The following is a 23958-nucleotide window of genomic DNA, read 5'->3' as shown; positions in this document are numbered from 1 at the left end:
TCATCAAATACACAAAAATGAATGACTACACATGTGAAGTCTGTCTATTTAATAACTAGACTATATTTGGACTATTGTTAGACGTCTATTATATTTTTTACTTAAAGACCTGTGTTAGCTTTGCTTTAGCCAAGACAGCTATGACTGGATGTCTATAAGACGTTTTTCAACCCTTTCACATGTAAGTTTTGAATACTCCCACTGAACCTTTTTTATGTGATCATTATTTAGAATGCATAGCTTTAATGTTTCTATGGCGTAGAGCAAGGGTGCCCAAACTCGGTCCTGGAGGGCTAGTGTTCTGCATAGTTTAGCTCCAACTTCCTTCAGTGCGCCTGCCTGGAAGTTTCTAGTATACATAGAAAGAGCTTGATTAGCAGGTGTGTTTAATTGGTGTTGGAACTAAAATATGAAGGACACCGGCCCTCCAAGACTAAGTTTGGGCACCCCTGGCATAAAGTCATTTTAACATGACACACTAGAGTCACTAGAGATGATTTAAGCATACATTCTTTTTTGTTTATTTTTCTTCAAAATATTGACAAAAGTCCTAATTATTTTAGGAAATATCTCATATTTCAATTCTCAAATATGTGTAGAAACATGTATTTCATTGTTTAATATGCTTAATAATGAATAAATTAGTAAATGCTAGTAATCTAGTAACCTTAACAGTGTGAATCATATGCGACTATACTGAAAAAAAAAGCAGGTTTCCACACAATTCATTCATGATGTCCCAACACAAATCGATAAGTTAACTTAACAAATTTAAGTGGATTAAACATTAAACAATTAAGTTGTTGAAAAAAAAATCAAGAATTGTGTTTCATTTTATTTTAAATGAGTAGTTTGAACAAGCAGAAAAGTTATTCTCTTTGAGTGTACATTGTCCAATTATGTTTAAAAAAGTTATTTTCGCCATCTCCATAGACATAAGAGTGTATTTTACAAACCATAAATGTTATGTTTTGCTAGTACATGAATTTTATATGTCAGAAACCTAAAATTTATGCTACTTGTTTGAAAACACTGACTACGTTTACATGGACATCAGTAATCGAATTATTTGCTTTAATCTAATTAAGTGAATAATAAGACAAAGGTGTTTATATGAGTTGCTTTTTGAATGTTCCTTCCATGATCATGTTTTACATGTTATAGCACATAATATGATTAACGTCATTGCGTCACAGCCCTATCCGCATTTCCTCCAGAGTTTCATGCAATTGCGGGTGTTTCGTTTTTAATTTGTTGACTTTAACTGCAGTTTGGCACTTTCACTTTCATTCACGAACATTTCATGCATGCCCTCCATGACAAACGAGATATTGGATGCAACTATGAACTGCTGGAAGTGCTGTAGAATAGAAGAAATAGTGAATAGAAGAAAAATTAAAACCTCAGCATTTCACGATGCAGATGTCTGTGGTCTGCACTGACTGGGTAGGTGCAAAGTGTGTCAAACTGTCGTGTGTGTGTGTGTGGACTATCCTGTTGCAAAACGCGTCGAAAAGTCCTACATGGCGGTAATAGTTCGATTAAGGTGTTTACATGTCTGTACTACACTTCAATAATGCGACTAAAATCGGCATACTAAGTCTTATTTCAATTTCTCTTTAGTTCGATTGTGACCTTTATCTGATTAAATTAATCAAAAATCGCTGTTTACATGGTTAACTCTTATTCAGAGTATTGTCTTAATCGCATTAAAACCGAATTACTGGTGTCCATGTAAATGTAGTCATTGATAAATTGTGATTTATGACAAATGCCACATCTTTATCTGGCTCAGTGCGAGCCACTGCAAAAGAGCAGATTTGAATTTAGAAGCTGATCATGTGATGCACTGATCACATTGATGTGCTCTTACATGTCAAAGTGTTAAACATAAAATTACTTGTTGAGTAGGAATCACATTTTCAGCTAACAATCTTTTGTTTTTTTGCTTTAGAAATAAAAAAAAATCACTTACATCTTGGATGGCCTGAAACAATAATTTTTTTTGCGAGTGTGTTCAATTAGCCACCCAACCCAAACTCATTCTGAAAATGTAGCCCTATTTACGTTTCTGCAGAGCACCAAATATGTCCCAGGAGGAATTTTTTTCACAGTTTTTGTTTGCGCAAATTCACCAGAGGCCGCTGCGTACGCTTTTTGAGATCTCGAACTTCTCTCGCAGGTGCTATTTGCGCCTGCTCTTCTTGCGTAAATCCACTGAGCCACTGTCGACTGACTGACCAACAGACCGATCGATCCCCCCACCCTCCCCCTTCTCTAAACCCAACCGATAATGTTTTAAATAGCACTGATTTACCGTCCATATGGAGGTAAGCAATCAGCTGGTAATTGCGAAATGCCGGAACAACATCATACCTCCCCGTCGCGTTCATTTCAAAGACAAAATGCAGCCATGCGTACTTCTGGCTACATAATTCGTGATCTCCAGAAATGTATATAGAGCTACGTTTTCAGAATGAGCCTGTGTTGGAGCTACTACTTTTACAAAATTTCTAAATAAATGGTCACACATTTACACACTCACTAGCACACGCATACAAAACAACAAAACAAACTGAACCATTGCAACAGGACTCCTGGTTAAAAGCTGTTTCCCACTCCATCTACTTAATTCCACAACTCCTTCGGCTTCTACTGTACATTTCGAGAAGAAAATCAAAGCTCTTTGTTTGTTTCCGCAAAATGGGTCATCCAGAAAAGTTACTCTCAAGTCAAGTCATGGTCATTCACTGGTGCCTGTATGAAGGGCATGCATTGGGCTTTGTCTCAAAGACTGCTTCACCTTATCCTGACATTCTCCTGCTTTCATTTACAGGTTTAAAGCATGCAGTAACACTTATATGTTGGATCATTTGCATATACATTGGATAACTTGCCTATATGTTGTAATTAAAGATCAGTTTGGGGAGTGATTAGACAGGTGGAGCAGCTTTTGGAGGACAAATCACCAACTATACCCTTTCAACATGCATGTTAGTGAGGAGGATTGGTGTTTCGGTGTCTCTTAATAAGCTAGGATGGAGTTTAAGTTCATAACCAAATGCACATCCATTTCTAAAGGGGCCATTCCTTCTACCCATTTAGTTTTAACCCCGCTGGTGTTTATGTGGCATGTCAAACTGGTGGAATGCGAACCCACCCCCCCAAACCAACCCAAACTAGTTCCTCAAGCAACTTCAGCAGCTCTGCAAGACTCAAGAAGAAGCCAAAGATCTCATTCCCAGCCAGTTTTCATAGCCCAAAATCTGTCCTGAGGAGCACTGCAAGCCATATCACACCTACCGTAAGACGACAGGTCCAGCACAGTCAAGATACACGGAGCACATATCAGACACAAAGCGGGAAGGACAGAGAGGTGAAGAAATGGAGAGAGAGAGATTGAACTCACAGAAGACAGAATCAAGTCGAGAAAATCAAGTAACACTTAATGGACACGTATCAAAAATGACACATTTTGGAATAAATTGACATGGGTAACATTGCATTTATAACACATTTAACTTTTGGAATTTGCAAAGAAGACCATATTGAGGCACATGTGAGACATTTTTGATCTACAGTGAATGTACATCAATTCATAAATAACTAGTGAAAAAACTTGATTTACTTTTAGGTTTTATGTCTGAAGGTAGGATTTTATATGATTATATCCAGATTTTTTTTGGTAACAGCGCAAACAAACTAATATATGTTTGACTTATAAACAAACAGACATAAAAATAACATACAGATGAATAAATACTTAAAATAATAATGAAAAAAATACTTCTGAAAATGTATGTATTTATTAAATAATGTTTTTGTTTTCTAAATTAATTATAGTATAGATATGGGTCCAGTTTCACAAACAGATTAAGCCAGGACTAGGCCTTAGTTAAATTAAGCTATTTAATCCACATTTATAAAAATAGCCATAGAAAAAAAATATTACTGGTTTACACCTGGAGACAAAAAATAAATAAATAAATAAAATAAAAACACACACACACAAAAAATGAAACTGACGTATTTCAAGACATCTCACCACAAGTTATTTTGAGTTGAGACAGCTCAAACATGCAATTTAATCTTGACTAGCCTTAAACCTTGTTTGTGAAACCGTGGGATGATCTGGTATGTTTGAGACTAGTTTTCAGAATGTTTTATATACTGTAATTTTCTTAAATTAATATTTTAAATGAGTTGTTATGGTTAACTTGAATATGCACTCGTTTTATACACTCACCAGCCATTATTAGGTACAACTGCTCATTAATGTAGATTTCTAATCAGTCAATCACATGGCAGCAACTGAATGCATTTAGGCATGTAGACATGGTCAAGACAAGCATTAGAATGGCAAGGAAAGGTGATTTAAGTGGCTTTGAATGTGGCATGGTTGTTGGTGCCAGACGGGCTGGTCTGAGTATTTCAGGAACAGCTGATCTACCGGGATTTTCACGCACAACCATCTCTAGGGTTTACAGAGAATGGTCCGAAAAAGAGAAAATATCCAGTGAGCAGCAGTTCTGTGGGCACAAATGCCTTGTTGATGACAGAGGTCAGATGAGAATGGCCAGACTGTGTCGAGCTGATAGAAAGGCAACAGTAACTCAAGTAACCACTTGTTACAACTGAGGTATGCATAAAAGCATCTATGAATGCACAACACATCCAGCCTTGAGCCTTGAATCTATGATGCAAAGGATTAAGTCAGTTATGAAGGCAAAAGGGGGTCCAACCTGGTACCTAATAAAGTGGCCGGCGAGTGTATGTTTAACATAAACAAAATATTATGAACATTTTAGATAAAAAAGTGTCTATTTAGTTTTATATAATTTCAGATTTAGTTATTTATATATCAAGTTAATCACTTAAATAAATGAGAAAAATTTTTTGTTCTTTTTCTTAGCTAACATGTATTTTATTTATGTGAAGAAAAAAATGAACTTTAGTTTTATTCATGTATTTTTTTTTGTGAAAATTTATTTGAGACAAAAAGATTTAAATTATCCCAAAAATAATTTTAAGCAATTATTTGTTTTCATCTTTGTATTGAACTTCATAATGAGAAAAATACATTCAATGATTCAGTTTGAGAAACATTATATTGGATCTTTGCGTTTATACAAAAAGCTAGAAGACAAATATATTTAATATTTAGGAGCCATGGAAAATTGAATAAGCTCTTACTACAGCCCCTGGTCTCCAATAAATAATAAGCCTGTCTTGATGGAGTTTATGCATAACAAAGTTCCTCAAGATTATTTATATAGAAAATGATATATTAGGAAACGACAGGCAGAACTTTAACGATGCCCAAATGGAAATTAGCTTGTCACAATAGCAAACACACAGCACACAGCGGGATCTGACACAACACTGCAAATATAGCAAAACTCTTCTGCTATTCAGCTATTATATTTCCCACACAGAGATGGAAAAGATTTAGTGCTGCTGTGCAGTCGCTGGAAAATGTGTCATTTTTAACACAAAAGCACAAGAGATTAACAGCACATACATTCTTTCGGAAACCAAATTATACGAACGAGGCAAATGAAATGACGTGGCGGGAAATCTTTCATGTAGCTTTCCTGCTTTACAGGCAGCAAATGACGTATAACACTGAATATTTTATATTCCATGAATATTAAATGGCTAAAAAATCGTTCCAGCATACCAACCATCCATTTGCCTGACCTAGAAGCTATATTAAGAATATCTGCGATAGTAACACAGCCGTTTTTAAAACAGACAGCTTTGGTGTTTGAGACTGCTGAGTCTTTTAAATATATCACGAGCAAAAGCCTTAAACAAATAAAAGATTCAGATTAGATATGTAGCGAACCCTATTAAACTCATTAGCCACAGGCGAATATTAGGCAATGGAAAAACTTTAATATTTCTGTTCACAGTCTAAGGAGTAGTTCACCCAAAATTAAAAACAGCCATTATTTCTCACCCTCTATAATTTTCAGAAAATGTGAGCTGTTAACTTCTGAGTTCAATCAATTTCAGTTCAATAAAATTGTGGATCTTGCCTATATGTGCAAGGTATGTAACAGTACACAAAATGGTGGTTCAGAACATTTTCAGTTTAGCAGAGGGATGAACAAAACATAAAATCATCCATTTTCTTTTTTTATAAAACCATTGCTTCCCAAACCTGTTCCTGGAGGCACACAAACAGTACATATTTTTGTCTTCGTTATCCGATCCATTCATTTCAGGTTTTGGAGACTCTTCAAAAGTTCCGATGAGTTGATTCATGTGTTTTTGATTAGAAAGAGGTTGAAAATGTGTACTGTTGGTGAGCCTTCAGGAATAGGATTGGGAAACTGAGCACGATGTTCATGTACAGTTAAGGTCTGAATTATTAGCCCGTTGAATTATTTGCCACCCTGTTTATTTTTTTCCCCAATTTCTGTTTAATGGAGAGAAGATTATTTTTCAACACATTTCTGAACATAATAGTTTTAATAACTCATTTCTAATAACTGATTTATTTTATCTTTGTCATGATGACAATAAATAATATTTGACTAGATATTTTGCAAGACAATTCTCTACAGCTTAAAGTGACATTTAAAGGCTTAACTAGGTTAATAAGGTTAACTAGGCAGGTTAGGGTAATTAGGCAAGTTATTGTATAATGATGGTTCATTCTGTAGACTATCGAGAAAAAAAAATAGCTTAAAGGGGCTAATAATTTTGTACGTAAAATAGTTTTTAAAAAAATAAAAAATGCTTTTATTCTAGCCAAAATAAAACAAATAAAGCTTTCTCCAGAAGAAAAAATATTATCAGACATACTGTGAAAATTTCCTTGCTCTTTCAAACATCATTTAGGATATATTTAAAAAAGAAAAAAAAAATCAAAGGGGGGCTAATAATTATGACTTTAACCGTATGTTTTTTTGGTGCTATAACTAGTAGTAAAAATAAGGTATGATGTGTTATCTTACACTTTGCAATTGTGTCTCTCTCTAGCTACTTTTCCACTATCGGGTGATACAGTTTTAAGAACAGTCAGGTATGTTTCCAGGTATGGTTCTATGTGATCCTAGTATGGTGTACAAACTATTCTCTGTCTGGATTTCCAGGCAACCGTGCTGGTAGTATGCAAATGACATAATAACTCCTGTTGTATGGTTACCAATTTCTCCATAGCTAAATAAGAAGAAGCATGCTATGTAACATGTGCATGTGAGTTAAATGTCCGTGATTGTTTGGGTTGCATTATTTGTGTTAGTTTGTATTAAGTAAATATCAGATAACAAAAGTAGTCCCATAAACAAAAATATTTACTTATTGTCCCAAGGTAATGACTGGCGCATTTGTATTGCATTTCAAAGAGCCTAATTTTTAGCACCACAATAGAAAATGAAACCATATCCATTCTAACTGGCCCAGATTAACACTGAATGGAGAGGTTAAGCAAAGAAAATGATTGGCCCGGTAGTGGGAAAGCAGCATCTAAATTTTTTCAATTAATAGTTTATATATACGTTGAACATATGTAAAACACTTTTATTCTTCTTCTTTTTTTACATGTTAAAGTATATACTCAAATATCATGTATTTATATTTCCTAGTTTTTGTATATCATTGTTCATTAGAACTTCAGGGCTAATGTTTGATTAACAATGTAGAAATATAAAATAAATATTACTGAAATATGAAACCCTTTTAAAAAACGAATTATTACTAATTAGTATAAAATATTGCTTAATTACATGCAAATTTATTTTTTCAACACCGCAACTTTCTCACAGTGCTGTTATTCAGATTTCTGTCTGCATCCCGTTAATGACATGTAATATTACGTTCATATAAATTATAATGAAAAAGTATTACTGTAAGCAATCTATTGTGAGACATCATGACATAAACAATACAGCATAATATAAAAAATAGATTTTTTTGTCCATACCATATATAGTCATATTGCACAGCCTTAATGCATAATAAATCAAATGACCCACACTATTTTTTATACAAATTTGTGTACTGTTACTCCCGTTATATGATCTACTGTATAACCATTTTGTGTAGCATCTCACATCTCTGAAACATCAAATATTATCTATTATAATAGAGTCTTCGTTTTTGGGGTGAACTGTCTTATTTAAGTTGAAAAGTTTTGGTGTTGGGTGATCATACCTCTCCTCCCTTCATGTTCTTCATTCCCATGTCACCTTTGCCTTTCTTTCCCTTCTTGCCTTTTTTCTTCTTTAGGCAGGTCTTTTTAACGATGCAGAAACAGCATGTAAGAATGAGGACCACAGCAACGATAGCAATGGCAATGATGGCCCAGGGAGGAACTAAAAGTGAGAGAAACACAGAAAAAGATGGATGAACAAGGTGTGGAAATATACCTTTAGATTATCAGGGCCATTAAGAAAGCTAAGTATGTCCTAATTATTAGCCCTAGATCAATATATACAGTAGAAGAGGTACTTAAATCTCACTGCTTGTCATAGCTTCAGTCATGCTCTGGAAACGAGACAAAAGAACTTTACACTTTTAGACTCTGCACTTATACGGTCAAACTTCTGTTTTCACAAATTCATTCATTAATTTTCCTTCGGCTTAGTCCCTTTATTCATCAGGGGGCACTAAAGCAGAATGAACAGAAAGGTCGCAAGTTCGAGTCCCGGCACAAAAAGGGATTGTAAATGGTGGGAGTGAATATCCAACACTCTCACTACACTTGATACATGGCTGATGTAAGTCCCTTGAGTAAGGCACCGATCCCCCAACCTAGGAGCTGCAGCAATGACTGCCCACTTCTCTGGTCCAACTTCACCTTCAATTTCACTTTCATTGAATAGTTTATAAGTAAACAATTTGTGATGCACTTAAATATTTAAACTGACTTGACAAAGACAAGGTTTACCAAAATAGTGTTCAATAGCAATGTGAGAATATTAGGCCTGTCACTTTTTCTGTTGGTTTGTTTATATGACTGCCGTTGCTGCCCCTTAGTTTATTTATTTGTTGACTTTGTCACTTACGTTCAAAGTTCACTGCTTTCCTCAATATTGACATGCGTTACATTGGTTGCAGTTTTATTATTCTCTAGCAAAAGACTGGCTTTCCTGACTGGGACACCAAAACTGTAACACAGTTCTTTGGATAAGAAGTTAAACCAAGCTCCTGACTCTCAGAGGTCATTAAAATCTCCTGGGACTTACCATAAAGAGTAGGGGTGTTACCCTGGAGTCCTGGCCAAAATCCTCCCATTTGCCATTATCCTAATAATCCCCATCGATTGGGTTGGCTCTTACAGTCTTTCCTCTTCACTTATAGCTGCTGTGTGGTGAGTGCACTGGCACCTTTGCTCTGTGGCTGCCATCACACCATACAGGTTGATGAAGCACATTGGTGGTGGGTGAGGAGAGACATACTGATATGACTTGTTCTGTGCTTTAGTGTACAGTAGTACATAGTAGAGCACTTGGGGAACACTGCACTAGGGTAAGTGGTTTCTGTAGCACAGCTGTGTATGAAGGTATAGTTGCTTTCTAGTGTCGGTGTTGCTACTGTATTTTACTGTAGGTGGAATCTATGAGTTCAGTTAAAGAGTATCTATTTTTTACTAGAACATGGAGTTCCTAGTATCAAAATATCTTTGGGATAATTATGTGTTCATTAAGATCTTATTTAGTTGGTTACGTTATCAGGTTTGGGGTTGAACTTAGCAGGATGGTGGATCTCCAAGAATAGGATTGGGTAAAAACCATAGTTTTGTTACAGTGTTCTGTAGTTGATATGTACCTGTACAGTACTGTAAATGTTAGGTTGCTTTGGATATTTCCTAGGCCATTTCTAGGTGGCATCTATGCCAGTGGTCTTTAACCCTGCTCCATGTCCAGCCAAGATTATTCCCAATCGGCTTCAGTGTGCCAGTCCTTGTGATTTCATATGATCCAGAAGAGTTTATTAGCTGCTTCAGACGTGCTTCATAAGAGTGTAAGTTAAACTCTACAGCAGAGGTCACAAATCTTGGTCCTGGAAGCCTATTGTGTCTTGCAGAGTTTAGCTACAACTTGCCTAAACACCTGCCCAGAAGTTTCAAGTATACCTAGTAAGACATTGATTAGCTTGTTCAGGTGTGTTTAATTAGGGTTGGAGCAAAAAATCTGCAGGACACTGGCCCTCTAGGACCAAATGACCCCTACTCTGAAGGACAGTGGCTTCCCAGAAACAAGGTTGAGACCTCTGTTCTAGCACATTGTAGTTTTGAATACTGCTACTAGTTAGTGCCTAGAATGTTTGATGGTTGCTTGGGCATTGCAAGTCTATTCTGATATGTTTTAATGGAGTTGCTAAGTTGTTCTGGTTCAAGGCCAATGTCAAGTGTTTACTTCAATGTCATTTTGGATGGTGTTGTAGGCTGTTTTGAGAGGAGCTAAGGCACTGCTAATGTGTTCTGAGTGGTTGCTATGCAGTTGCTAGGTTGTTCTGAATGGTGTCAAGGTCATTGCTCTGCTGTCACTAGGGTGTTGAGGTTTTGCTTTAAATGGTTGCAAGGGCTTTGCTAGGACGCCCCTCTGTGTCTGCTAGGATGTTTCTATAGGCAGAACGTTACAGTTAGAAATGGTGCATGCAACACATTTTATCAGCAGTGTTAGAGGCTCTGAGCTTGACCAACAGTTTATGGTCGCTGATGAAGCATTTTGGAATTAACAATGCAACAAATAACACATATATGTAGTCAGAAACTCACGTGGAAGCTTGTCCATCTCATTGAGGAACTTGTTTTTGATGTCACCAAAGACGTCATTCTTACTGACTGGACCCTGGTGCTCGGTGGAGTTGTCTGCAGGTGTAGAAACAGCAGGGGCCATTGTCAGCGCACTGGCACCGGTTGGCTCGGGGCCCACCATGGCCGCCGGCTTCTTCTTCAACACATTCCACTTCATGCTTGATGCCTACACCAACAGAAACCCTGATGGGAAAGAAGAGAGACAAGATGACTCAAGTGTCATAAGTTGTTCATGAGTTTCTTAACGGTGCAACGACATCCTCTTTGAATGAACAGCTGAATGAAATGACTTACTCGCTCCATCAAACAATGTTGCTACCATGCATAGACTGTCACTGTGGGAGTCTGATCTCAATCATTAAAACGTACCTAAAATGTGAAAGGTTACAAGCTATTTGTCATTAAATTAGATTTACTCAGTGGATGACTAAAACCTGAAAATACCTAAAAACTATTTAAATAAATTAGTTTGTTTAAAAATCAACACAACAAAAGTGTTTTGGTTTGCTGAAAATGTAAACCTTCAAATTTCAAAAGTTTTTGCAAATTATACCATTATTGTCTTTGCGTAAACTACAAAATAACACTTTTGTGGAGACTGTTACATCATGTGCATGTGTATTAGGGGGTACTCACACTAGGCTATCTGAACCATGCCCAGGCATGTTTGACTTCCATTTTCAATTGATAAGTGTGAGTGCTCTGAATTGGGCCCAAGGGTGGTTCAGTTGGCCAGCCCTGGCCAGATTGGAAGAAGTGTACTTAACAGTCGTGTCATTGATGACGTAAGTGTGCTCGGGCTCGGATGGCAAAAAATGCAATGTTAGCACCCTTATTGTGTGTACTGTATGAAAAAACCTTTCCATTTTAGTGTTGTCATGTAAATACATCCTTAGAAGTGTTGTATGTAAGTTTTTAACTCTTTTAAATCATAAGAATACCATAAAATTTTTGCAGATATTTAAGAAACTTGCTAGGTGAACATGCTAAATTTACCCAATTACATTTCAGCACCCTGGGTTGCCTTGGTGGAAAACAGCATATTTCAGTCTCAAAGAGTCTCAATCATTTTGGTGCTTCCCAAAATGTGATATCTGGAGGAAAATAGCAGCCACGGAATTGACAGTTTTTAATTGAGAAACAATACAAATACTACAAGAACATTACATGCTCTGGTATCATCAATCTGGCAATCAATTCTGCATCAATTCAGAAAAGGAGGGGCCTGATGCAAAAAAACAAAACAAAACACTCTCCAATATTTTGAATTTGGACTGCATCTGATAAATCACTAGGTGTCAGTCCTACTCACTGCACCTTTAGTGTCCCAAACTTGAAACAATAAAACAAATTGTCTGTTTATGTTTAAGGTTTTAAGGTTTCTCGATTATAATGTCCCAGTCGAATTCACAAGACTTTGATTTTGTATTTCTACCATTTTACATAAAACATGAACATTACCTAGTAGGTAATAAATAAAAAATAAATAAGATGAAGCCAACATATTTAAACTGTTTTAGTACATTTCTGTGCTTATAGAGAAGACAGTCACATAACAGCACAGCTTTCATGTTTTACTCTAACATCGGAATATGGAAATAGCATGTATATGGAAATATAATATTTTATAGAAAAATTGTTCTTATTCTCCTAAAGATTAATTTAGATGGAAGTTTTTCTTCAATAATAATAGATGAATGCCTGGGTTTTTGGTATGAATTAATTATTGAAATTATAAAACTCTCACTTCAAACTTTCAGATGACTTAACGAAGGCCGGTCCGCCGATGTGGAAGAATGGTAAATATAATGAAATGAGAGTTAGCCCTCTGATTTCATTAAAACGCAGACATATAGGCAAACAGAATGGATTTCTCATTTCTCAAGCCTCAATTCTTTGCTCCAGTGGTGGAGAGCCTGTCCGTACCTATTGCGTTGCTTGAATAATTTAATGAAGCTGACAATTCATGGGATAAGCTGCTTTATTATTCAAGAGCCCATTCCTGCACTGTGAATGCATGGCAAAAAATGCGCCCTGCTGGAGTTATGCAATCTGACATTGCATAAGTCAAGTGGCCCACAGACAGACTGCAGGAAGCTCTAACAAAAAGAAAAGATGCAAAGACAGATAGAAAGCGCCGCTGCGAGTTAGAGATTCAGCCAGCAGACTCTCTAACACCAGTCTGATTAATGACACTTCAGCACCTGCAAATCCCAATGAAAACATCTGACGTTCTGAGATTTTTTTTATTCACTATCACACACAAGCAGACATTCGTTTGCTCCCCTAAAGATTCTCAACAGCATGAAAACACACGTTTAAATGTTACAAAACAAGTTGCGGGCTGTTTACAAAATTATACAAAAAAAATAGTTTTAAGATGAATCAAGCAAATGAGTGTTATTAGAAGTTACAGTAGTTCGAGTTGTGTTTAATCAGAGATAAATTATTGGAAATAACATTATTTAGGTATTATTCTATAATGTGTAAACTTGAAAAAGAATGGAATCACACTCTATTTCGCACTATTCCTAATTTCAATAAACCATTAACTATGACATTTTGCACAATAAACCCTCCTTGTTTGCAGCTTATTTATAATTAGTTAGTCAGTAGGTTTAGGCATTAGGCATGTAGTATAATATTGCACTTGATAAGTAATAAAAAACAGCCAATATCTAATAAAAATCGAGGCAATAAGCCACTAGATAAAAGTGAGAATTAGTCCTTCAACCAATGGTCTCAAACTCAATTCCTGGAGGGCCGCACTCTGCATACTTTTGCTCCAACCACCTCCAACTCATACCTGCTAAGTAGTCTCTAGTAATTTTGAACACCTTGATTAGTTGGATCAGCTGTGTTTGATTAGCTTTGGAGCAAAACTGTGCAGAGCTGATGTCTCAAGAGTGTGTGTGTGTGTGAAGTTTCAGCTCAAAATACTGTTTTATAACTCTTTGAAAGGGCTTTTTTAGGCTTTGACCCTAATTGTAAGGGTATCTGTCTGCGGACAGCCAGAGATGGGTATAACATGAAGGGGGTGTAACTTGTAGTAGAGGCATAACTTGCAGTTATCGAGATATCAGTGAACCTTGTGAGATGTCACAATGAGATTGTTGAAAATTGTTGGTATTTCAGCAGATGTTTTCATGAGTTTTCTCCAAATTCAACCAGAACCTATTCATTTGATGTATTATTATATTCATTCATTTAGCAACTCCACTCACTGACTCCTTCATCCATCTTGTAATGACAGTAAGCCTACTCTGTGTCGATCCCTGTTGTTGCAAATAATATGAGTATAATGATGAGCGTGTGAAGTATGAAAACCTCTACCACTCGTGTGGAGTAGGTGTAGACATTACTGACGGTTGGGTTTAGAGTTGGGGAAGGTGTAGACATTAATAACTCTGAGGGTTGGGCTTAGGTGTGGAGTAGGTGTAGACATTTATAACTGTGAGGGTTGGATTTAGTGTTGGGGTAGGTGTAGACGTTAATAACTGTGAGGATTGGGTTTAGGGTTGGGGTAGATGTAGACGTTAATAACTGTGAGGGTTGTGTTTAGGGTTGGGGAAGATGTAGATGTTAATAACTGTGATGATTGGGTTTAAGGTTGGGATAGGTGTAGACAGTAATAACTGTGAGGGTTGGGTTTAGGTAAGGAGTAAGTGTAGTTGTTAATAATTGTGAGGGTTGGGTTTAGGGTTGGGGAAGGTGTAGACGTTAATAACTGAGGATTGGGTTTAGGTGTGGAGTAGGTGTAGTTGTAGACATTAATAATTGTGAGGGTTGGGTTTAGAGTTGGGAAAGGTCTAGACGTTAATAACTGTAATGGTTGGGTTTTGGGTTGGGGAAGGTGTAGACATTAATAACTGTGAGGGTTAGGTTTAGGTGTGGAGGAAGTGTAGACGTTAATAACTGTGATGGTTGGGATTAGGGTTGGGGTAGGTGTAGACGGTAATAACTGCGAGGGTTGGGTTTAGGGTTGGGGAAGGTGTAGATGTTAATAACTATGATGATTGGGTTTAGGGTCAGGGTAGGTGTAGGTGTAGACATTAATAACTGTCAGGGTTTGTTACGTCCTAAGACGTATATTTTGGTGTGCACAATGTGCTTTTGTGTTTTCTCTCTCTCTCTCTCTCTCTCTCTCTCTCTCTCTCTCTCTCTCTCTCTCTCTCTCTCTCTCACTGTGTGTGTCTCTCTCTCCCTGCAGGTAACTGTGTCCACCTGGTAGCGATCATTGGATCGTTTCAGTGATTGGCTGTTGGGAGAGGAGAGAGAGTATTTAACCTGATCTACACTACAAACCACTGTTGGTGGTGGCTAGATCGTGCAGTGGCTGAACTTTTCGCCACATACAGACCTTGTTTTTGTTAGAGCTTTCAAAATTTGATTTGACTTCAATATTTACAGTGTGGTGAAGCTATTTAAGTCAGACTTCTATTTTCAGTGATCTTCTTGTTAACATCTAATAATTCACCCAAAGAGAAGTGAGTCTGGTTGATTTGTTTGTTTGTTTGTTTGTTTATTTTGAGGGTTAAGTAGGAAGGTGGGTGCCACTTTGTTTTGAATCCGTTTTCTCCTGTTAATGTTAGTAGAGGGAGTTAGTTTATGTTTATGTATTTTTGTTTTTTTTTATTTCAGATTAGCAAAAGCTCATGTTAGGAGTTAGCTTGTTTTTGTTTGTTGTTTTGGCCTTGCCCCCTTCTGAATTAATACCGTTTTCTTTGTTATATTTTGATATGTAAATAAACTTCTCTTTTCTTGATTTGACCTTGTGTTTAAGTCTCTAGAAATTCAGTTTGTGGAGATAAGTTATCAATCTCTCTTTTTCCAGCCATTGCACATCACCCACCACCAATCAATCATTTTCAGTTGCGATCACATCCCTAGACCTGAAAAGGTCGTAACAGAAATTGGGCCTTTGTGACTGGAGGCTTGAATTTTTGTTCATTTATTGTGTTCATACCTATTTGAAATCGTTTTTTCAGCATTTGTTGAAATACTGAAGTGTGACAATTATGTTTTCTGACAACTGCTTTAGAGTTGTTTGGGGAGCTAGTGAAATCTGGTGTACTACATTCTGACAAGGAGGCTGTTGTTGATATGGAGGCTGAGACTGTGACGAAGGCTGTGGTCTCTGACTTTGAAAACATAGAAGCCACAGGTCCTTGTTCTGAGCCATTGATCACTCTTAAGTTAAAAGAGCTAGAGGTGCAAATAAAGCGGGAGGAATGTGAGGCTCAGCGAATCAAGTTGCGTATGGTAGAGGCTGAGAAGTCTCGAGATATTGAAGTGCGCAGGCTTGAGCTGGAAGCTTTAAAGCTGCGCAGGGCTGCTTCACCAGTGGAAACCTCTAATGTTGATTCTGCTCCCAACCCAAGTGGTAATTCCTTTGATTCCTTGTTTGATTGCCCTCTTAATTTTGATGTGAGTAAATTTATTCGTTTAGTACCACCATTTAGAGAAACTGAAGTTGACTCGTATTTTACAGCATTTGAGCGTATAGCGGGAAAGTTAAAATGGCCAAAAGATATGTGGGCACTTCTTTTGAAAAGTAATTTTGTAGGTAAGGTGCAAGAGGTCTCCGCTACATTACCAATTGAGCTAGCTCTCGATTATGAGATGCTTAAGGCTGCAGTGTTGCGAGCATACGAATTAGTGCCTGAGGCATATCGCCAGAAATTCCGTTCTCATGTGAAATCAGCCAGTCAAACCTATGTTGAATTTACCCGAGAGAAGAAAGCACTATTTGATAAGTGGTGTCTTTCCAGTGGAACCTCTACTCTTGAGCAACTTCAAGAGTTGATTCTACTGGAAGATTTTAAAGCTTGTGTGCCAGAAAACGTTATTGTGTATCTGAATAAACAAAAAGTCCAAGTGTTAAGGGATGCTGCTACTACAGCTGACGAGTTTGTGTTGACTCACAAAAGTTTTTTTTTCGGCCTCTCGTTCATCTAGAAAACAGAATTTCATTGGAAGTTCTGAAGTTTGTCATTCACCTTCTTCTGCTAGGACAGGACAAGAATATCATTTACGATGCAAATTTAGTCCTAAACGTGTAAAGGACGATCGAGCATGTTTTTTCTGTCTTGATCCTAATCATTTAATTTCAGAGTGTAAAGCGTGGAAACAGAAAAATGCTAAGCCTAAGAGTGTAGCGCAAACTCTTTCAAAACAGAATGATGTCAGTCCTGATGCATATCAGCCTTTCATTTTCATTGGCACTATCTCTCTTTCTTCTGAGGCAGAGGAAAGACAGATAAGGGTGCTCAGGGATACAGATGAAATTTTTGTGCGTTCTAGCTTATAACCACTAGGTGGTTATAATCTTTAGTGGTGGGGGTGTTACGTCCTGAGATGTATATTTTGGTGTGCACAATGTGCTTTTGTGTTTTCTCTCTCTCTCTTTCTCTCTCTCTCTCTCTGTGTCTCTCTCTCCCTGCAGGTAACTGTGTCCACCTGGTAGCGATCATTGGATATTTCCAGTGATTGGCTGTTAAGAGAGGAGAGAGAGTATTTAACCTGATCTACACTTCAAACCACTGTTGGTGGTGGCTAGATCGTGCAGTGGCTGAACTTTTCCCCACATACAGACCATTCTGTTTGAGGAAATAAGTTATCAATCTCTCTTTTTCCAGCCATTGCACATCACCCACCACCAATCATTCATTTTCTGTTGCGGTCACATCCCTAGACCTGAAAAGGTCGTAACAGGGTTGGGTTTAGGGTTTGTGATGGTGTAGATGGTAGTAAGTGTGAGGGTTAGGTTTAGATGGTTGGGTTAGGTGTAGTTGTTCATAACTGTCAGTGTTGGGTTTAGGGTTTGTGATGGTGTAGATGGTAGTAAGTGTGAGGGTTAGGTTTAGGTGTGGAGTAGGTGTAGTTAATAACTGTCAGGGTTGGGTTTAGGGTTTGTGATGGTGTAGATGGTAGTAAGTGTGAGGGTTGGGTTTAGGTGTGGAGTAGGGGTAGTTGTTATTAACTGTGAGGGATAGGTTTAGGATTGGGGGAGGTGCAGACGTTAATAACTATGATGGTTGGGTTTAGGGTTGGGAAAGGTGTAGACGTTAATAACTGGGAGGGTTGGGTTTAAAGTTGGGGGAGGACTAGATGTTAATAACGATGATGGTTGGGTTTAGTGCGAGTACTGTAGGTGTAGACGTTAATAGCTGTGATGGTTGGGTTTTGGGTTGGGGAAGGTGTAGATGTTAATAACTGTGATGGTTGGGTTTAGGGATGGGGTAAGTGTAGACTTTAATAACTGTGAGGGTTGGGGAAGGTGTAGATGTTAATAACTGTGATTGTTGGGTTTAGGAATGGGGTAAGTGTAGACTTTAATAACTGTGATGGGTGGGTTTAGGGTTGGGGAAGGTGTAGATGTTAATAACTGTGATGGTTGGGTTTAGGGATGGGGTAAATGTAGACTTAAATAACTGTAAGGGTTGGGGAAGGTGTAGATGTTAATTACTTTGAGGGTTGGGTTTAGGTGTGGAGTAGGTGTAGACATTAATAACTGTGATGGTTGGGTCTTGCCGACAACATAGTTTTGACATGATGGTCTCAACAACTTCAAGTTATGCCTCTACTACAAGTTAAGCCCCCTTCATCTTGCGTCCCTGAAAAACACTACTCTCTAATTGCACATTTTTGGTGAGTGTGGCTTTAAAATTTAACCAAGATTGTGCTATTTTAATTAGCAGGTGGGGCTACAAAGAAATAGGAACTTCAGAATAGTAATAGATTCAAAAACAAGACTAACATCCTCTGCTAATGAGGGAGAGATTGTTTCTAATGACATGGCTTTCCCCCTCTTATGACACATACATTTTTATGAAGTGTGATTATAAAAAAAATAAAAGTAAAACATTTTTGTCATTAGGAGCCTATAATATTCACAGACTGTTGGCACACATCTGTGTTTAAACACTTTAAAAAGTGATTTAATGTCCCCTTTAAGTGAATAATATTTCAGTGTAAATGTTTGTCAGTTTGACTTATTCACTTGAATTTTGTGCTATAGGTCATTAATAGATACATATTTACGTTACTTTACAAATATGCTGAAGTTAATTATTTTCATTTTGCATTCATCTTTTGCCAATATCAGAAAAATAACTCTGAATTGATTAAAAGAAGTATGCATAATATGATTTAGATGCTTCTGAAATTATAAGAGGGTGACTCAGATTCTGGATCAGTTTCAAGATTTAACAAATACTGACAAATAATGCACTTGTTTGAACAGCTTGCATCTAGCCCACAGCTGTCCAATTATATGATATTACCCATTCACAGTTGAAAAAAGAAGACCTGTGATCTAAGGAAATTGGCTGACTAAATGATCCCAGGGTAATTTCAAATGGCTTGATGTTAAAGAATAAAGGAAAATGATAGAGAAATTGTACAAAACAAATACATAAATTATAAAAATAAAATGTGTATGGATGTTTCTTAGTACTGGGTTGCAGCTGGAAGGGCATCCACTCTGTAAAAGATATGCTGGAAAAGTTGGCGGTTCATTCCACTGTGGCGACCCCTGATGAATATAGGGACTAAGCCGAAGAAAAAATTAATGAAATCTTCATATTCAAAAGGATTTAAAGTTATTTATAATAATAAATAAAAAAATTATACAACTGTGCAGTTATGGAGAAACTATTTTCAACACCGTTAGAAATGCCTAGTATAAAACAGTTTTCACAGCAACTTTTGATGAATGGGAAAACAAAATGTGTATGTGACTACCAATGTCAGTAAATGACTTTTATTTTTTAAATAAAAATAAAAAAGAGTGTTGGTCATTTCTCATCACCCATGTGCAACCCCTTTAACTTCAGCCATTTTAAGAGTTTAAGAGAACAAAAAGTCCTGTCCTGTCCTGTGAGAAACTTGTTACGAACAGTCAGAGACGACAGTAGTTACTCTATATTTAGTCATTTAGTAGATGATAAGGGATTGATGTCCTGTGAGAAATTAGTGATATCTGTGAGGGACTAGAGAGACTAGTAATATCATGTTAGAGACTATAATGTCATGTGAGAGACTAGTGATGTTGTCAAAGACTAGTGATGTCCAGCGTTCTGTGCTGACATCTCTGAAAGGGCCTCTACACTTTCAGACTTATTTTTAATTGCTGTATCCTTCTAACAGTTTTGTTTTAATATTTATTCAAGCTAAATCATTGCTTTTCTCTAATTTTATTTTAATTTGTATTTTATTTTATTATTTTTTATTATGATTATTATTTTTTTTTGCTAATGTCTCACTGAACAACAAGAAACAAATGGTTCTCATGTTAGACATAAAAAGAAGAGGTCAAAAGCACAAAAACAAAACGTACGATAAAAAAAAAATACATAAACATATATACTGTATACTACACAGTATATAGCTTAAACCTTAAAAGGGTAACCAAAACCCCAAGTAACCAAAAATGCTCTTAATGACCTAATCCTTATACATTTGAGTCTCTCCATATGAATAACAGAGATCATTCCCAAAAACATAGCCACAACCCTGCATTAAGGACTGCTCCAGCGTTTGCAGGAGAGAACATATGTATTGTGAGTAGCCAACAACAACAACAACAACAAAAAAAAAGGTCTCCCTTGAAATACCAATCAAATGAAGTTATTTCCTAATTTTGATCTGTATTCATTTGCAAATCATGCACAATAATAAAAATTAACTTCACTAATTAAGTTGTAACCATAGCAAACTATTATTAGTAAATACTAAAAAGGTATAGAAGTATAGCTTCTCCTCGATGGACATCCAGCGTTCTCCAGCCTCTCGTGCCTAGACTGCAGCTCTGCACAAGAACATCACTTTAATATTATTCAGTTAAGTTTAATTTAAACAGTTAAAAGCATATTAGGCATCAAACAAAATCATAATCTCTTTCAAAGTAATACACCTATATGCTCTCCTAGGATTCAGTTCATGGTACCAGGCAAACACTGTTGGGACTACTGTTGGGTTGAAGGACGATGCCATCGTCCATCACCAGTGGCCGATAGACATCAAGATGCTGAGCCGAGATCGCAATTCTCCGCCCCTGTCGCGATTCTCCGCCCCTGTCGCAACAGCAACCCGCTGGCGAAAAATACACACTCAGGCCCCGTTTACACTAATACGTCTTACTTTTATAAAATTGCATTTTAGGATGAAAACGATCCACGTCCACACTGGCGTTTTATCTACCTTTTCTGAACAGATCCACACTATACTGCTAAAAACGCACTTCACGTGACCACACACACAAACACACACACACACACACACAAACAGACACACACACACACTGGCACGCACTGCAATGTATGCACACGTCTGAGCTCCGGGCAGTCAACGGGTGCTTTGAGCACAAAACCCCAGAGTGCACATCAGACAGTTTATCAAGGATGTACCGCTGGATTGCGTCTCACTGTAGTTGTTAAACATGATATTTAATTAATCTTGTCTCTATGTAACGACTCTTCTGTCTTTTGAATCCATCAGGTAACGTGTCACAGTGTCAGTACACTGCTTCAATCTTTCGCTTTCTCGCCTGTACTTACTTTGTAGGTGCTGTTGGTTGTGCACCTTTTTACCAACCAAGTTTTCGATGGCATTATACCGACACAGATCACTCTGCCTATTCATGCCAGAGTCCCATGGAAAAAGTGATTGACAGGTGGTAGTTTGTGTGTAACTTATATTTATTTATCAATGATTTGGTTATGGGTAAAACAAAGACCATATGTATCAGGCTAAAAATAATTAATTCATTATGAATTAATTAACTTCTTATAAATAATTAATTCACCACTGCCTACGACAACGATGCCATTGTCCATCCCAATGTTTCACATTAGACATCATTTTGATGCCAAATTAATGGACATCTGCCAAACCTAGTGGGGACACTTCCTTGCTTCAGCCTACATAATCCGGTGAGCGATAAAAATCCAGTCCGCTGTAGCACACCTTCGTGTTGTCTGTAATTGTGTTGTCCCAGTACTGAAATTTAAAAAACGTCCATTTACCACTAACATTTAAGCTCCGTTGAGGGCGTTTTTAAACAGCGCTGATTTGCCATAGTATTTACCAGTGCTTAACAGAAAAGACTGCGATTAGCCTAGAAAGCTATCAGTTCACCACTATTCACCAAGGACACTGGAGTGTTTAAAGCCGCAAAGATCAGTCGATTCAACAGTGGATCGCTCGTCTGTGCAGTGAACTGATGACCTTCACAGCCAATCACAGTGACTTCTGTTGAGCACTGGTGAACATAAATGCATATTAGCTCAACAGCGCTTAAACGTTAGAAGGAAATAGACAGGTTTTTTCAGTACCGAGATTCAGTATTGTGACAAGTCTAATATACTGAAAGAATCAGTTCATTAACTTGAGTTTGATAAATGGCATCTAAAAAGTGTTTTGAAAAGAAAAGGTTAGCTAACAAGAGCAAATTCTCTTAACTTAGCTGAAAATGAGGCCCGATATCCCTTTTTATTTTCACTATCCATTTAGAACGGACCTTCGGGTCACTCGGAAGGTGGTGAAATGATACATCTGTATCACTTTCTCTTCGCTGATGAGATATACAGCCAGGAACACAACAATATGCCATGGTTGGATGCCGTTCCTTTGTGACATCAGGTGATACTTCCGGGTTTCTTCCCACCTCAGCCTCGCTTGTATTTAAAATGGCGGCCACGTGAAATCAGTCTATTCTTACATCATAACATGTGGAACAGAGTCTTCATTAATTGATAATGTGCCTTGTAATCATAATTTGCATGAAAAGAAATAAAAGTCAGTGCCCGTGGTGTTTATTTCAGCTGAAAATTAACTGAAAGCAATTTTCTGTATCAAACATTCCAAGTGCAAAAATGGCATTTTCAGACACCTAAAGGCAAAACCGCAATGCTGATGCAATTACGATGAAAGCCATTTAGATAATCATTGATAAGTTCAGGCTTATGTAAAGTCAGTGTCTGAATCAAACTCCGTGAAAAAAATATGATGAAATGTCCTCCTCTTTGCTTTTTTCCTCAGGAGTGTCTTTAACACGCTGATACGATCAGCAGACTGGCTGAGGGTGAGATGTATCTGCTGTGTTTGTACTGAGGGAGATAGAGATGTGCGGCAGTGAATGAGGAGCTTGTGTCCGTGTCTTTGCTCTGGGGTGAATGCACACCGCTCAGAGGACAAGAGACACTTTGCTTTTTATGGGACCCATTATCTCCCCTGCACTCACACTGATTTTACAGCTCTCTGAGATAATCCTGCTGTTTTATCTGCCATTGTAAATACACGAGAACAAATAAACAGATACAAATACAATAGAAGTATAAAAAAATAAAAATATAAAAGCTGTCTGCTCTTATGTCCAAGAATAACCAGATGCAATCAGCAGAATGGACGTCAATTTTGTCTATTCGGTCTTGCCAACAAGCTCACTGACTATAATGACACATTTGACTGAGATAAAGTTTTAGCGAGCACAAATAGGCAGGATCAGGACGAGTGATCCAGGAACAGAAGGAGCAGAAATGGACTTTCTCCAGAAGACTCATTTGGCAGCTCGAATTAAACCTTTGGAGATGCGTATAGATATCAACACTGCTCTCCATAATGATAATTGCTTCAGGGCATCTGCCAAACTTCTCTTGTTCGGTGTGGGAGGAAATCCTCTGTGCGATCGACACTTTGAATTCGCCGTGCTGCATTATTGCTTCTCAAGGACTCTAATTGTCCACAGTGATTCATTTGATGACTTTCACAAGTTCACATATCAGCTCCAAAGTCATTGGATGAAACTCACAAAAACATTATGTACATATCCAGGTTATGTTTCAGCCAAGAATGAAAAGAAAGAATGAAAGAAATTGCCTTCATTAAAGAGCCCATATTTTGGGTTTTTGAAAATGCCCTTCCATGTAGTGTGTAACACAGCTCTAAGTGAAGTGAAATATCCAGCTAAGGCTTAAATCTGTAAGTGTACAGTGTTTAAAATTATTGATTCATCTATAAAAGAGTCGACTCATAGTGCTTCAAACGAGTCGTCTTGATAACGAGTCATTAGGTGCTACGAAACAAAAGCCTCGCCAGTAGTTACGCGCGCAAACCAGGGAGATTTGAAACCTGCGGCCCCGCCCACTAACACAGAAAAAACACTAGACACACACACACAGACGCCG

General features: G+C 37.4%; 1 protein-coding gene across 3 annotated transcripts in view; it reads right to left on the bottom strand.

Annotated features, from left to right (window-relative positions):
• The window catches only part of syt2a (synaptotagmin IIa), a 194854-nt gene that overhangs the window by 37696 nt on the left and 133200 nt on the right, over positions 1 to 23958 (bottom strand). For all 3 annotated transcript variants that reach the window (XM_056449976.1, XM_056449975.1, XM_056449977.1), the window contains exons 2-3: positions 10733 to 10954; positions 8164 to 8324 (exon numbers count right to left, since the gene is read on the bottom strand). In XM_056449976.1, coding sequence (XP_056305951.1) covers positions 8164 to 8324; positions 10733 to 10928 — 357 coding nt within the window. In that variant the 5' untranslated portion in view covers positions 10929 to 10954. The remainder of the gene's footprint in view (positions 1 to 8163; positions 8325 to 10732; positions 10955 to 23958) is intronic.

This window comes from Danio aesculapii, chromosome 23 (genome assembly GCF_903798145.1).
Source record: "Danio aesculapii chromosome 23, fDanAes4.1, whole genome shotgun sequence".
Lineage (NCBI taxonomy): Eukaryota > Metazoa > Chordata > Actinopteri > Cypriniformes > Danionidae > Danio > Danio aesculapii.
Note: the sequence above shows the minus strand (reverse complement) of the source record. Positions and strands in the feature narration are given on the sequence as shown.